This window comes from Typopeltis vanoorti, chromosome 15 (genome assembly GCF_054136105.1).
Source record: "Typopeltis vanoorti isolate ZY-2024b chromosome 15, IOZ_Tvanoo_1.0, whole genome shotgun sequence".
Classification (NCBI taxonomy): domain Eukaryota; kingdom Metazoa; phylum Arthropoda; class Arachnida; order Uropygi; family Thelyphonidae; genus Typopeltis; species Typopeltis vanoorti.
In genome coordinates this window covers 70033555-70046448 of record NC_143563.1, presented here as the reverse complement: position 1 = coordinate 70046448, position 12894 = coordinate 70033555, and the positions used below count along the sequence as shown (strand labels likewise).

The 12894-nt window shown below is 32.6% G+C and overlaps 1 protein-coding gene across 1 annotated transcript in view; it reads right to left on the bottom strand.

The window, feature by feature from the left end:
* The window catches only part of LOC150098861 (cysteine sulfinic acid decarboxylase-like), a 131686-nt gene extending 122481 nt beyond the window's left edge, over window positions 1-9205 (bottom strand). Inside the window, exons 1-2 of the mRNA XM_090405470.1 lie at window positions 9134-9205; window positions 8940-8994 (exon numbers count right to left, since the gene is read on the bottom strand). Coding sequence (XP_090261596.1) covers window positions 8940-8973 — 34 coding nt within the window. The 5' untranslated portion in view covers window positions 8974-8994; window positions 9134-9205. The remainder of the gene's footprint in view (window positions 1-8939; window positions 8995-9133) is intronic.
* Window positions 9206-12894: the final 3689 nt, after the last annotated feature.

The window sequence follows — 12894 nt, the reverse complement described above, 5'->3', positions numbered from 1 at the left end:
TTCACCTCCACTTCCAAGATGTCATTTTCAAAGATCTCTGCTGGTGGAGAGATTGCTTTTAGTTCTTTGATTACTTTTGTTGCAGTATCATTTAGTTGATTTTTATATAGTTCGCTGCAATATCTTGTCCATCTATGTATGATTTCTGTCTTGTCCACCAATACTTTACCATTTTCATCTTTGACTGCTACTGATCTTGTTTGCCACTTCCTATTGACATTTCTTATAAGTTTGTAGACCTCTCTAGTTTTGTGTTCTCCATAGTACTGTTCAATGTCTTTGCACTAGTCCTCCAACCATTTAGCTTTATCAGATCTTGCTGCTTTCCGTACTTCATTGCATTTTTGACGGTATAACTCATCTGTTGCCTCTGAATTATCTCTTTTAAGTTTCGTTCTCTTTTCTCTTGTACCAATTTTAGGGTTTCCTGAGTTATCCATTTCTTGTTGATCTTTTCTCTTTCAGGAATTACTTCCTCTACTGCTTTTTTTACCACTGTAGGCAGTGGTTCTGCTCTTGTATTTATATTTTGTTTTTCACTTGCGGTCTTAAACTTAGTTTCCAATATGTTCTGATATGCTGTTCTTAGCCTGTCTTCATTTAGTTTTGAGATGTCTCTAGCTTTTTGGAACTTTCCTTTGTACTTCTGTTTCAGTTTTAGTCTTATATTCGCAATCACTAAGCTGTGGTCCGAATCAATATCAGCTCATTGGAATGATCTGCACTGTTGAACTGAGGTTCTTAGTTTCTGGTCTATTAATATCAGGTCGATCATATTCCTGTGTTTGCCATCGAAGGAGAGCCACGTCCATTTACGACAATCTTTTTGTTGGAATTTGGTATTGCAAATCATCAGGTTGTTATCCGTGGCAAATTCCAGAAGCATCTCTCCACGTTCATTTCTTTCTCCATATCCAAATTTTCCCATAATCTTTTCCCATCCTGTGTTATTTTTGCCAATCTTTGCATTCCAGTCTCCTCCAATGATGAGTGTATCCTGCTTCGGCACCTCATCAATTACTAGTTGTAGATCCCTGTAAAATTTCTCAATGTTTTCATCTGCACTCTCTGCAGTAGGCGCATATATTTGAATGGTTGTGATATTAAATGGTTGGGCACTGAATCTTGCAATCATTATTCTTTCACTAACTGATTTGTATCCTATCATTGACTGACAGGCCTTGTTACTTAGCAGGAAACCTACGCCTGCTTCATGCTTACTTTCATTTCCTGACCAGAGATCTCTTCCACCATTTGATTCCCCTTACAATGTCCATCTCATTTCTGAAATACCCAATATATCACATCTGTATTTCTTCATTTCTTCTTGAAGCAACTGCAATTTTCCAGTTGCCCAAAGTGTACGGACATTCCATGTGCCAATTGACAAAAAACAAAGACAAAAAAATATATATTTGGTCTTTGTTAACTATAATTAACACAATTATAAGACCATATTATAAGACCATAGGTTTAATATATATATGTACACATCTGTCGACTAATTTCGCTAACAAAACTGACTAGCTTTGTCAAGACTAAACAGTGAAAAAAAAAAAAATACTGCATGCAAAAACGAAGGAATGCGGTAACGGTTTACAACAAAATTGGAAAGCACCGCGTGACATGATATGCGTGAATGAGTGAAGTGATATACTTCAGTCATTATTATAAATACGCATCACATAGTTTTTGGCGTACTGTAGTTCAGCTAAACTTAATGAGTTAATAAGATTTTTCTATATATCCTTTAATATTACTCCTTGGTTTCTATTAAGGTTGTTATCTGTTCGTAGGACCACAGCATACCTTGTACATGTGGACTATCATACATAGGCCAAACTTAGAAATTAGACAGAAGGAACATGTCGGAGACGTTAATCATAACCGAATGGACAGACACCTCTGGTTTGGCGCATCATTTCTCAATTTCAAACCACGCTATAGATTGGGATAACAGCTCAATGACTTACATGGAAGAAGATTACAGATATCGATTATTTAAAGAAGCTGCTGTGGTCCTACGAACAGGTAACTTGGTTTCTATTAACAACCTTAATAGAAACCAAGGAGTAATATTAAAGGATATTTGGAAGAATCTTATTAACTCATTAAGGTTAGCGGAAGAACTACAGTACGCCAAAAACTATGTAACGTAACGCGCATTTATAATAATGACTGAATTATATCATTTCACTCATACCATGTCACGCGGTTGCCTTCCAATTTTGTTGTAAACCGTTACTGCATTCTTTCGTTTTTGCATTTAGTAGTTTTTTCAATGTTTAGTCTTGACAAAGCTAGTCAGTTTTTGCTAGCGAAACTAGTCGACAGATGTGAACATATATATTAAACATATGGTCTTATAATCCAAATAGCTATTGTGTTAATTATAAGGAAAAGTTATGTTCATATTCCAATTTAATGCAGGAAATAATTTTAACTTCTAACCCCCCCCCTAAAATCAATACAACAACAACCAACTGCTGAATGGTATTCCTTTCAATCCGATTATTTTAGGATGTGTTGTTGTTGTTTTACCGTAAATGGAAAAGAATACGTAAATTTAGCAGATTAATAAACTATTTTCAACCTGGTTAAGTATTATCACAATTTTAGAATACATCATAGCTCCCCCTATATTATTATTAATATTATTAATATTATATCAATATCATTAATATCATTAATATTATTTATTATTAATGTTATTATTAATATTAATTCGAAAATTTTTTAAACTCTTTGACAAAATTATATTGAAAAGTTTATATATACATCTTTATATTTGTACATTCATTTATTTAATGTCTTCCTACATATTTATCTGTCTATCTATATATAAATAATTTTTTTTCACACCACTGGCTTTTGTTATATTCTTATTTTTACTATATCGTTGATGAAGCGTTTCACTCATATTATAATGAAATATTAGCTAAATATCAGTTCTATTTTATAGTTGAAAATAAGTAATGGAATTAAAATGAGCTGAGAAATTATAAATAGGCAATTTCCATCATTAAAATACCACAAATTCTTACTTACTCTATGATGACTTTTCCTAACTATGAATTATATTCAGCAGACCTAGGCACTCAAATGCGCATGAGTGACGCGCGCTGTTCTATTAAATGAACGATTTTTGGTTGATGACGGTTGATGTCATATCGAAATTTTCCGTTAAATTCGCCTTGTAGTTGAAAAACATGGGTTTTCGGATTTTTATTTATAGATAAATTTCCGAGAGGCTCCAAGAGGAATTTAGGACGGTAAAGCAAATTATTGTGTTGTCGCCAACATAAATAAACAAAAAATAAAACGTGAAAGAAATGAATGCTTATTAAAGATAAAAATATTTTATTTACGCGTCACGTTCCTTTCAATCGATCATCATCGTCTGCTTATTATTATTAAACAAGACCTCATGGAGTCAAAAGATTACTAACATATTAATACAGTGTAATAAAAAACTTTGAATATATAATTTAGTTTTTAAAACAAATAAAATTTCATTTCCCGTCAAATATCCAGAACACCAAGTTTTAAAATCGTAAAAAAGAAGTTAACCTTTGCTAACTGAACTGTTGTCTATAAAATAAATCCTATAATTTCAATAAATTCGATAAATACTGAATATTTATAATTTCAGTGTTTATAAATAGTCGTATCCATAAAGCTGTTAATATTCACACGAATATAAAATGTCTTCTATCTCTTCATACCATAATAAAATGAGTAAATAAAAATATCGTTACATGTATTTTAACAACGTTGTGTATTATATCAAAACGTAACATAGCATGTCTCATCAAACTCGCACCCTTTGTAAAATACGAGTATACCGTGTCAATATTTGGTAAGAGGAGAAAGAACGACATTTGTTGATCACATTCTTACTCTGTAAATAGAGTAAGAATGTGACCAACAAATGTGGGGGGGGGGTAAGGTACAAATATCTCTCTTGACGAGTTGTAAGTGATAGTGAGATATATTTAAGCAGAAACAGTTGATAAGTATTAACTATTAAAAAAAGATCAGATGATACAATAAGTTGATATGAAGTAAATGAGTAAATAAATTGAAATTCACCCTACTTATATTTATATAAGTAGGGTGAATCCCTCCCACACAAATTCCGCACTTTCTTAATCTTTCATTAAGTCGTACATTCAATGATCACAACAAAATAGAAAATTGAAACAAAAATTTTTCAAAACAGAAAAGGAAACGTACCTCCTTTTCCTGCATATCCTCTGTTATTTCAAGTCAATACTTCGAGAGAAAAAAAAAAACTTTTTTAAAGCTTGTGCATTTTGCCAGAATATATGAACTCTATTGAGTGAGCTTCACAAAAGAAGACAATAAAATGATTAATATTCTCGTATATTCATTAATTGTTTTGTTTGTTTGTTTGTTTGTTTTCCTTTAAGAAATCGATGCTAGAAAATGAATAAATGGCACTTACACATAATATCAAAATTAATATGACTGAGTCAGATTTTCTCTGTTTTTGTTTCTTTAAAACGAATATGATGTCATGCTGCCCTGTGCCCATGGCAACAGTAATTTTATTTGTGTCCATCAGTTGGCACGTGGCTGAGTAGTCCGTGTAGGTTTCTGCAGTCAACAACATGTCAAGGACAAAAGCGAGCAGTGGTCGGTCTCAGTGGTAAGATGATCACTGCTACCTCCAACCATTCGACATCCAAATTCAAGTTATGCTATAAATATACGAACCACGGTTTGAAATACAAAACAAGCGATAGTTTCTCACAGAATTTCTATTTGCGGTATGAATGGCTGATTGGAGAGCGGAGAAGCTATCCAATCAACAGGCAGTGGATTCCAATCCCACTGCGGAATAGATTCTGCGAATGTCTTTAGGTTGTAGATGAATATCATAACTCCATACTTACTGGAGGCCTGAAGTGGCTTGAAAAAGTTCCATGTTTAGTTTCTGGAACTCGAGGAACGGATTATTAAACCCTTAGCAGGGTTAGCATAAAAAAATCATTTATATTAAAATACGTGCTGCAATATGTTGATTATTTAATTGCGTATCAACCTATCTGTTTTGTTAATTAGCTTCTCTAGTTTGACAATAACAAAATCACAAAGTCTGTTCCTGTTATTTATGTATTGCCTCGAAAATATTTTTCCAGTAATGTATCAATATACAGCTATAGTTATGGTTGTCAGATATCCATACACCAAAATGAAGATGTCCTCATCATTCGACAGGCAGTTTTTAAATAGAGCTGATATCGTCTAAGTTTTTCCTTAGCAATGAAAGTAAAATTTATTTTAAGATATTGCAAAAATAAAGTAGGAATATTTTTTCGGTTCTATCATACATTTCTTTTATTAGTATCCCCCATCTATTTATCGTTATCTGCTGTAGTATTAACGCTGCGGCAATTGAATTGTGCCAAACTTATGAAAAAGGTGCTAAATATCTTATTAGATATACGAAGTGGAACTCTTTGAGTTTCTTATTCAGCTAAGAAACGATAGATGTAACATCCCTTAACTTAAACGAGTGCTAAATATCAATTGGCATGTCTTACAAGTGTCATTCGACAGTTGATAATCCACTAAAATACATAAATACCTAAATTCTAGATCCAGAATAAATTTTATTTTGAAAGTATCAATGACGAGGGTAAAAAAGTTTAAAAACTTTTAAAGTTTTTATAAAAAAAGTTTTTTCTAAAAACTTTTTTTATAAAAAAGTTTCCCAGCGATGCTGGAAATCACTTACAACCTGTGATGGGTGGTGAGTGATTAGAATGCAGAGACAGTGACCATATTTAAGAAACGGTGTGATAAACTATATGTATAACAGCGATGAGTCTTTTGATTCCATGGAGTTTAAATAATAATAATAATAATAATAATAATAAGTGGCGGCTCGTGGCTTGAAATCGTGGGGTGCTCTAACTTTCGAAATATATATACACACTGTAAGTACAGTGTATACGTGTTTGGATAAAATATCAAAATTATGGTAAAAATTAAAAAAAAATTAAACGTGAAAAAATATTGTTTATTATCGATAAAATTATAAAGTTTAGTATAATTCAAAGTTATTTAAAAATAAAATTCATTATCATAACCCCAATGTTCTAAAATAAAAACTATAACAAATGTTATGTCTTTAATTGTAATATCTAAATATTTAAAGAGACGGAGTAAATACAATAAGCACTACGAACACCCTACAAACTGCATATAAACAATAGTGGAACTGCGCAACGGACAGTGCCGCATTAAGCTAATAGCTCGCACCTCACCATGACGTGCATATGCTTGCGCGCGTAGCAATATGACACTGTGGTAAACACAGTGCTGCTAGCGTCCTTCGCCCTACTAAGTGCTACAAGATGGATTTTTATTATTTTTTTATACAAAATAAGAGAATTGTATAAGATTGTTGATGATAACATTAAATATTACAAGCAAATTATTGAAAAAGAGAGCCAAAAGGCTTCACTTCGGCAATGCAAAATTATTCAAATTAAGTGGATATTGAATCCAACATTATTTCGTAGCCGAATATAGAAACTACAAGAGTTTCATGCCGAATATAGAGACTATAAAAGTTTCGGCGGATACAAGCGTACACCAACCTTTCATGACGAACAACTCGTAGTAAAGGTGGAGCAAGTTCCGATCACTGTTCTTAGTATTTTCCCATAAATAATGTAAAAAAACATCTCCCGGTAGAAACTCTGGTAGTTTCTATATTCGGATATGAAATAATGTTGGATTCAATATCCACTTTATTTGAATAATTTTGCATTGCCGAAATGAAGCCTTTTGGCTCTCTCTTTTTCAGTAATTTTTGGTGCCTTTTGTAATGTGACACCTTTTTTAGCAACTCGAATCGTAAAGTAAGTTATGTATCATTTCATCCCGAGTATTCTTGGTCTAGCTCCCACTGACGAGACCTCAAAAAAAAAAATGTCGAAACCGGTTCGGCCTGGCCATGAGAGGCTCTGCTTAGGAGTAGGTTTTTGCCTGTCTCTGAGTGGGGCCACCGCTGAGATTATGGCTCTGCTTGGTGGTGGGGTGAGCCTGTCATTGGGTAGAGCCAATGCTGAGGAGTTCTTCTCGGTGATGGGGTAAGCCTGTCACTGAGTGGAACAACGCTGAGTTGCAACGTCAAACTTTTCATCGGATGATAAAACTGGACGCTATTAACAACTACCTTGATTAATGAATCCAGGAAATAGGGTTTTCTTCAACAACTTTTCATGCGATGGGCTGACATTACAAAATCAACCTAATCACAATGTAGTATTTTTCTGGAGAGAGACTTTTTTCGTTTTGTTTTTGAACTCCAAATAGAGGAAAATATACACACAAAAAAGTACTTAAAGCAGAAAGAGGAGGGGGAGTAGATAGTAAGTGGAAGGGAAGACACTCGCGAGCATCCAATTAAGTAGAACGCCAGTGAGACTTGTAATATTGGTTGTAATAATATTATATTGGATATGAAAACTTCGTCAGTCCTTGACTCCAGGAGAATTGTACAATAATAATAATAATAATAATAATAATAATTCCAGTCTCTTGAACTACATAAATAACTAAGAAAAAAACAAGGCTTATATTAACATAATCTTATCAGATTATCTGTTGAACTAGTTAACCTTTTCCTTATTTATATTTTAGTTTATTATAACCATTATAACAAACATGTTGATAATTAAATTAATAGTAAAAAAAAAACAATAATAGATAAATACAATGAGATCTGCTAACGCCTTGAGGCCGTTTAGGCCTACTAACATTTGAAGACTGGCGGGAAGTCAATCAGAAATGCTGGTACAGTTATCAATGATTTTTAATCAGCATCCGGATGGAGAGTGCAGCAGACAACTGTCGCCATTGTGGGGTAATTAACTCTTAACACTCAAATTATTGTTTGAAACAGTGTAAGATCCATGGTCGGTTTTCATGACCGTATCAGATATTTAATAACTTGGGAACCGGTCTCGAAGAAAACCTTAGAAAAATTCTAGTCTTAACCGTATGTTTAAAAAAAAAAAAAAAAAAAAAAAAACCTACACAAGACAAAATAGGCCTGTGCCATACTGGAATGGTATGAGCTGTAAAGGTTGTTTGTGATTTTGACACCACTGTCAAAATTTTTATCATCCGATGAAAAGTTTGCCGTCGCAAATGTATAATTTAAAATTCTACTATACTTTATTATTCCCGTATATATTTATAGTAATCCATTTAAATATGAATGCAAATGAGAATATAAACCGATATTCTCATATATCGGATTATATAAGGATCGTTAAAATAAAAGTTATTCAATTTCATCACTAAATGAAGCAGAATTAGTATATTTGCAAAAATGAAACGGGCACACACACACACACACACACACACACACACACACAAAGGGCTTGTAAAGGCCAACTTTGAAATTCTATTCTAATTGTATCATGTTCTCTATTCGCCTTTACTGTACTCCGTGTAATCGTAATCCTCTAGTGTCTGATAAACCTGATGCTATCTAATCGATATTAATCGTTTCATCTGTATTAATCTGAGAATATAAAAGTATATTCATACACATATATTATGTTACAATATTAAGTGTGGGATATTTGTCCCACAAATATCCCGCATAGATTAATACCATAATCGCATTTAATATGTATAGTTTGTTATTACAAAGTGATAAAATCGCTCATTTTATTTAAATCTGCCGTTAATTAATGCCAACATTAATAATAATAATAATAATAATAATAATAATAATAATAATAATAATAATAATAATAATAATAATAATAATAATAAACTGTCACTTAATAGTAATCCTATTTTTCTTTTCAAATAATTTGTATATTTATTTTTCTTTAGTAAATTTCTTAACAAAAATTTAAACGCAAACAAATATAAAGTTTACTTACGGTTCATTGGGCTTTTCTCTGGATCCGCAGCCATTTTTCACATAATGTCATCACACTTTAAAAGAAATAAAAAGAAAATACAGTATCTTGACACTGTTCACCTATAAAGAATAACCATAATGATAATCAGAATAATTTCGTACGTTTAGCTGTACACACTGTCATTCCTGAATCTTATAGAAGATTCTGTTTACCTATATTTAGAGAACGATTTTTTTTCTTCTTTTTAACAACAATAAAGGTCAAACACTGACGACGAAACTTGCTATAGCAGGTTTATAAAGCATTCTCCCTCATACACGCCTGTTTTCCCTCTCGTTGCGCAGTCGAATCAAGGACATAATATGTCTGGAAGACATAATATTATTTATAGAGCAGAATATGTGCTTTACAAGCATTTTAAAAGTATTAATGTTGATGTTTAAACCATAATTATTAAATATTAGTCATTAATGACCTATAAAGTTAAAATATTCTTATAAACACCAAATAATGTTTATACCACGTCTTTAGGAGATTGTGCGCCGCACAGTGACTAGTATTTTTGCATGTTTTAATTATATATTACCATGTATATACAATTATTCATCATTCTATTATTTTTTATATTTATATAATAAATAACACAAGTATTTGGATATTAATCAGTTATAAATATATTTAAATAAGGAAATTTTTTCTCAGTTTAATTCACCAGTTTTATAGGTTCTTAAGAGAGCGACATCTTTTAAGAAATTCAGGCGTATTGGGCTATTAACATGATGCGCCTTCTTATAGTTTGGGGGCTTTTATATATTCAGTGAATAATACAAAATACTGTTTTAAAAATGAATGTAGATTTTATTCTTCTTAAATAAAAATAAATAGAAAGTTGCACAAAAAACAAACAAAACATTTTAAATGTGCTTCTTTATACTTACTTTTGGCAAAATCAAATTGTATGAAAGAAAGGGAAAAAATATTTTTGTTAGGAGTATGGTATAGCTGATGTTTTTTTTTTTTTGTCGTAATGTATATTCATAAATTTGAAAATATCTGATATCTGTCATAGGCATGGAGAGAGAGAGGGGGGGGGGGAAAGAAAGTGCATGAAATATAATAAATACTAATTAATAACATGAATGGCTCCTTATAGTTTGGAGATGGTAGACTATAACTCATTTAGCCCAAGGTTAAAACGATACTATTAGAAAATAAGATCGAATTAGTATAGTCTGCTCTTCTGAAGGGCTCAGCAGTATGCTCATAAGAAATCAATAAAAATAGGATGTGTAATTTATTTATTATTTTCTTCATTCGACGGTTTTGATTGTAGTTCTTGGAAGGATGGATGCTGACCGATGTACAACACTCTTACATAATGTATGCTTCTTACATCATGGCAGTATTGCAAAATAGACCCAATAGACCCTTGTCCCATGTCATATTACAAGTACAGTACTATTGCGATATGGTTTAAAGAAAAGTATGAAAATTATGGAAACATTTGACTGACCTACACCGAGTCTAAACCTTAACAAGGTATTATTGACACGACGAACTGGAATGTTAGGTGCTGTTTAGACCAATGAATCCAATAACAGTATGCATGAATTGTGGTCATATTGAAGGGAAATAATATACAGAGTAACAGACTGATGTAATCACAAATTTATGGAGTGGAGAATGTGTCTAGAATTGCGGAGAGTGCAGTCGTAGCCAAAGGAGAGCCCGCACGCTAGTTAGGTGGGTGCATTTTAGAGTGCTGCCTCAATACTTATTTTAGTATTTATATCCTAGTATATTCTAGTATTTAACCATACAGGGGTATTTAATCATACTGGGGGGGGGGGGTATACGCATAGTATTTCTGCAATAGTTACTATTTCCGGATTTAATTCAGTGTACTACATTTTGTCTTCGATTAACGATCTGGGGCATTCCATCATTGTTTCGTAAATATTAAATTAATACAATGCCTCAAATATAAAATTAATACAATGCCTTTGAAAACCTCAAAAAAATAACTACTATTCACCAGTCTTCATCGAAATATCTTAATTTAATTAACAGACCTATTGAACCTTAGAAGGAATGTAAATTAACATTCACCTCGTTTCACTGAACATGTTTACGTGTTTACAACGCTCTTGTGATGGCGTTGGGAAGGTTATCAGATTAACCCACTTTATATGCATATACGTATATATATATTATTGAGTAATAAGCGTTTTTTTTTTTTTTTTTTTTTTGGATCGGTACGTGTGTTTATAAGAATTCATTGACTACTTGTACACTGGCTTGACTACCTCCACTGAATGGGTAATGATTTTTTAAACTTCATGTCTGGTTATTTTTGATACCTATTGATACTCAGAATATCCAGAATCATAGGACAGCATGTGAACTTATTCACGAATATATGTAAAATCATAAACAGTGACAATAATATATTTGTCTAAAAAGAGAATTTTAATACACTTTTCTTTAAATATGTAAATTATATTTTAATGCCACACGTATTCTACTAACTTTAAGAAATGTCACTTTTCAAAATATCTAGTTAGTTTAAGAACAGAGAGTAGAAGAAATAGTAGAGAAATGAGGAGCATTTCACAAAGAACGACGAAACTACGATATCAAAACCATGAATTTGTAACAAAACAAGAGTAAAATCACCAATTAGTAACAAGAGTTATGGTATTTGTGTAGTCCCGTCGAAATGGCGTTTGCTATTCCATAGTTCATAAAGCTGCTGGAAGAAAGGCTTTTATAGCTTCAATTCCAGTTGTCAACTAGAGAAACTTTTTCTATGCCTTTTTTAATTTTTTTTTTTTCAGGAGGTCGTTGAGTTAGTATATCTTCGGCATGATAAGTGGATTTTCCTCCTGAAAAATCAAGTTTTTAACTGCAACTCGAAAATTCGATGCAGAACTTATTGAAATACACAATTTCTGGCCTGGTTGGCTGAGAGGAGGACACATTTGCTCTCATTTTCCAATCCCACCTTGAGTGGATGTATATAAAAACTTGCTCTAGACGAGCATGTATATCGCTTTGAGTTTATAAGGCTTGTCTTTTAAAAAAAATGATAAGTAAAAATAATACGAGTATTAGGGTATAGGGCTATGAATTGGCAGTAGTTGTCTGCCGCTCTTTCTGTCTCTCCTAGAACCTTGCATTCGTTAATAACCTTCTGTCAGTAAAGGCTCGAAAGTTGGAGATTGGCTGCTTATCTGTCTTCAGAAAGTTAGTTGTGGCTTAAGGCGCTTCCCTATTTCCTTTGGGGAATAAAAGGAGTTATAGGATTTATTTTTTTACATGATCTAGAATTAAATTACACATCAGAAGCAATAAAAGTTACTTACTAGTATTTCCTTAGCAAATTCTCATTTCGCATTAGTAAGATAACTCTTATAGCAAACTTAGTAATATGCGTAGAGAGAGAGAGAGAGAGAGAGAGAGAGAGAGAGAGAGAGAGAGAGAGAGAGAGAGAGAAACTCGGTTTGTTGGAATCACGAAGAATCAACTAAGGATATTATATTTTGTGCTGATTGCAATCTTCGATACTACACAATGGAAAAGGCTGCGCGAGAAAGTTGATACAAAAAATCAATCTAAAACTAAAACACATTCTTTTATAAAAGAAGTTTATTTAATTAAGGGGATAAAAAATCCCTCGTTATTTTAAAGCCGAATAAGAAACTCCAAGATCGAAATCTAAGAGGTTCATGCCGAAGAACGTTCGGCAAATCCAAGCGTGCTACAACACTAGGTGCTAAAAAAGGTGCTACAACACTAGGGAAACTCGGAGCAAAAGCAAGCTACTATCACTGTCCTTAATATTTTCTCATAATGTAAAACGCAGTTCCTAGGAGATGTATTACTGTTTTACATTATGGGGGAAGGTCACTACCCTGACCGGTTTCGACCTTTATTGAGGTCTCATCAGTGAGTAGGTAGACCTGGATAATAC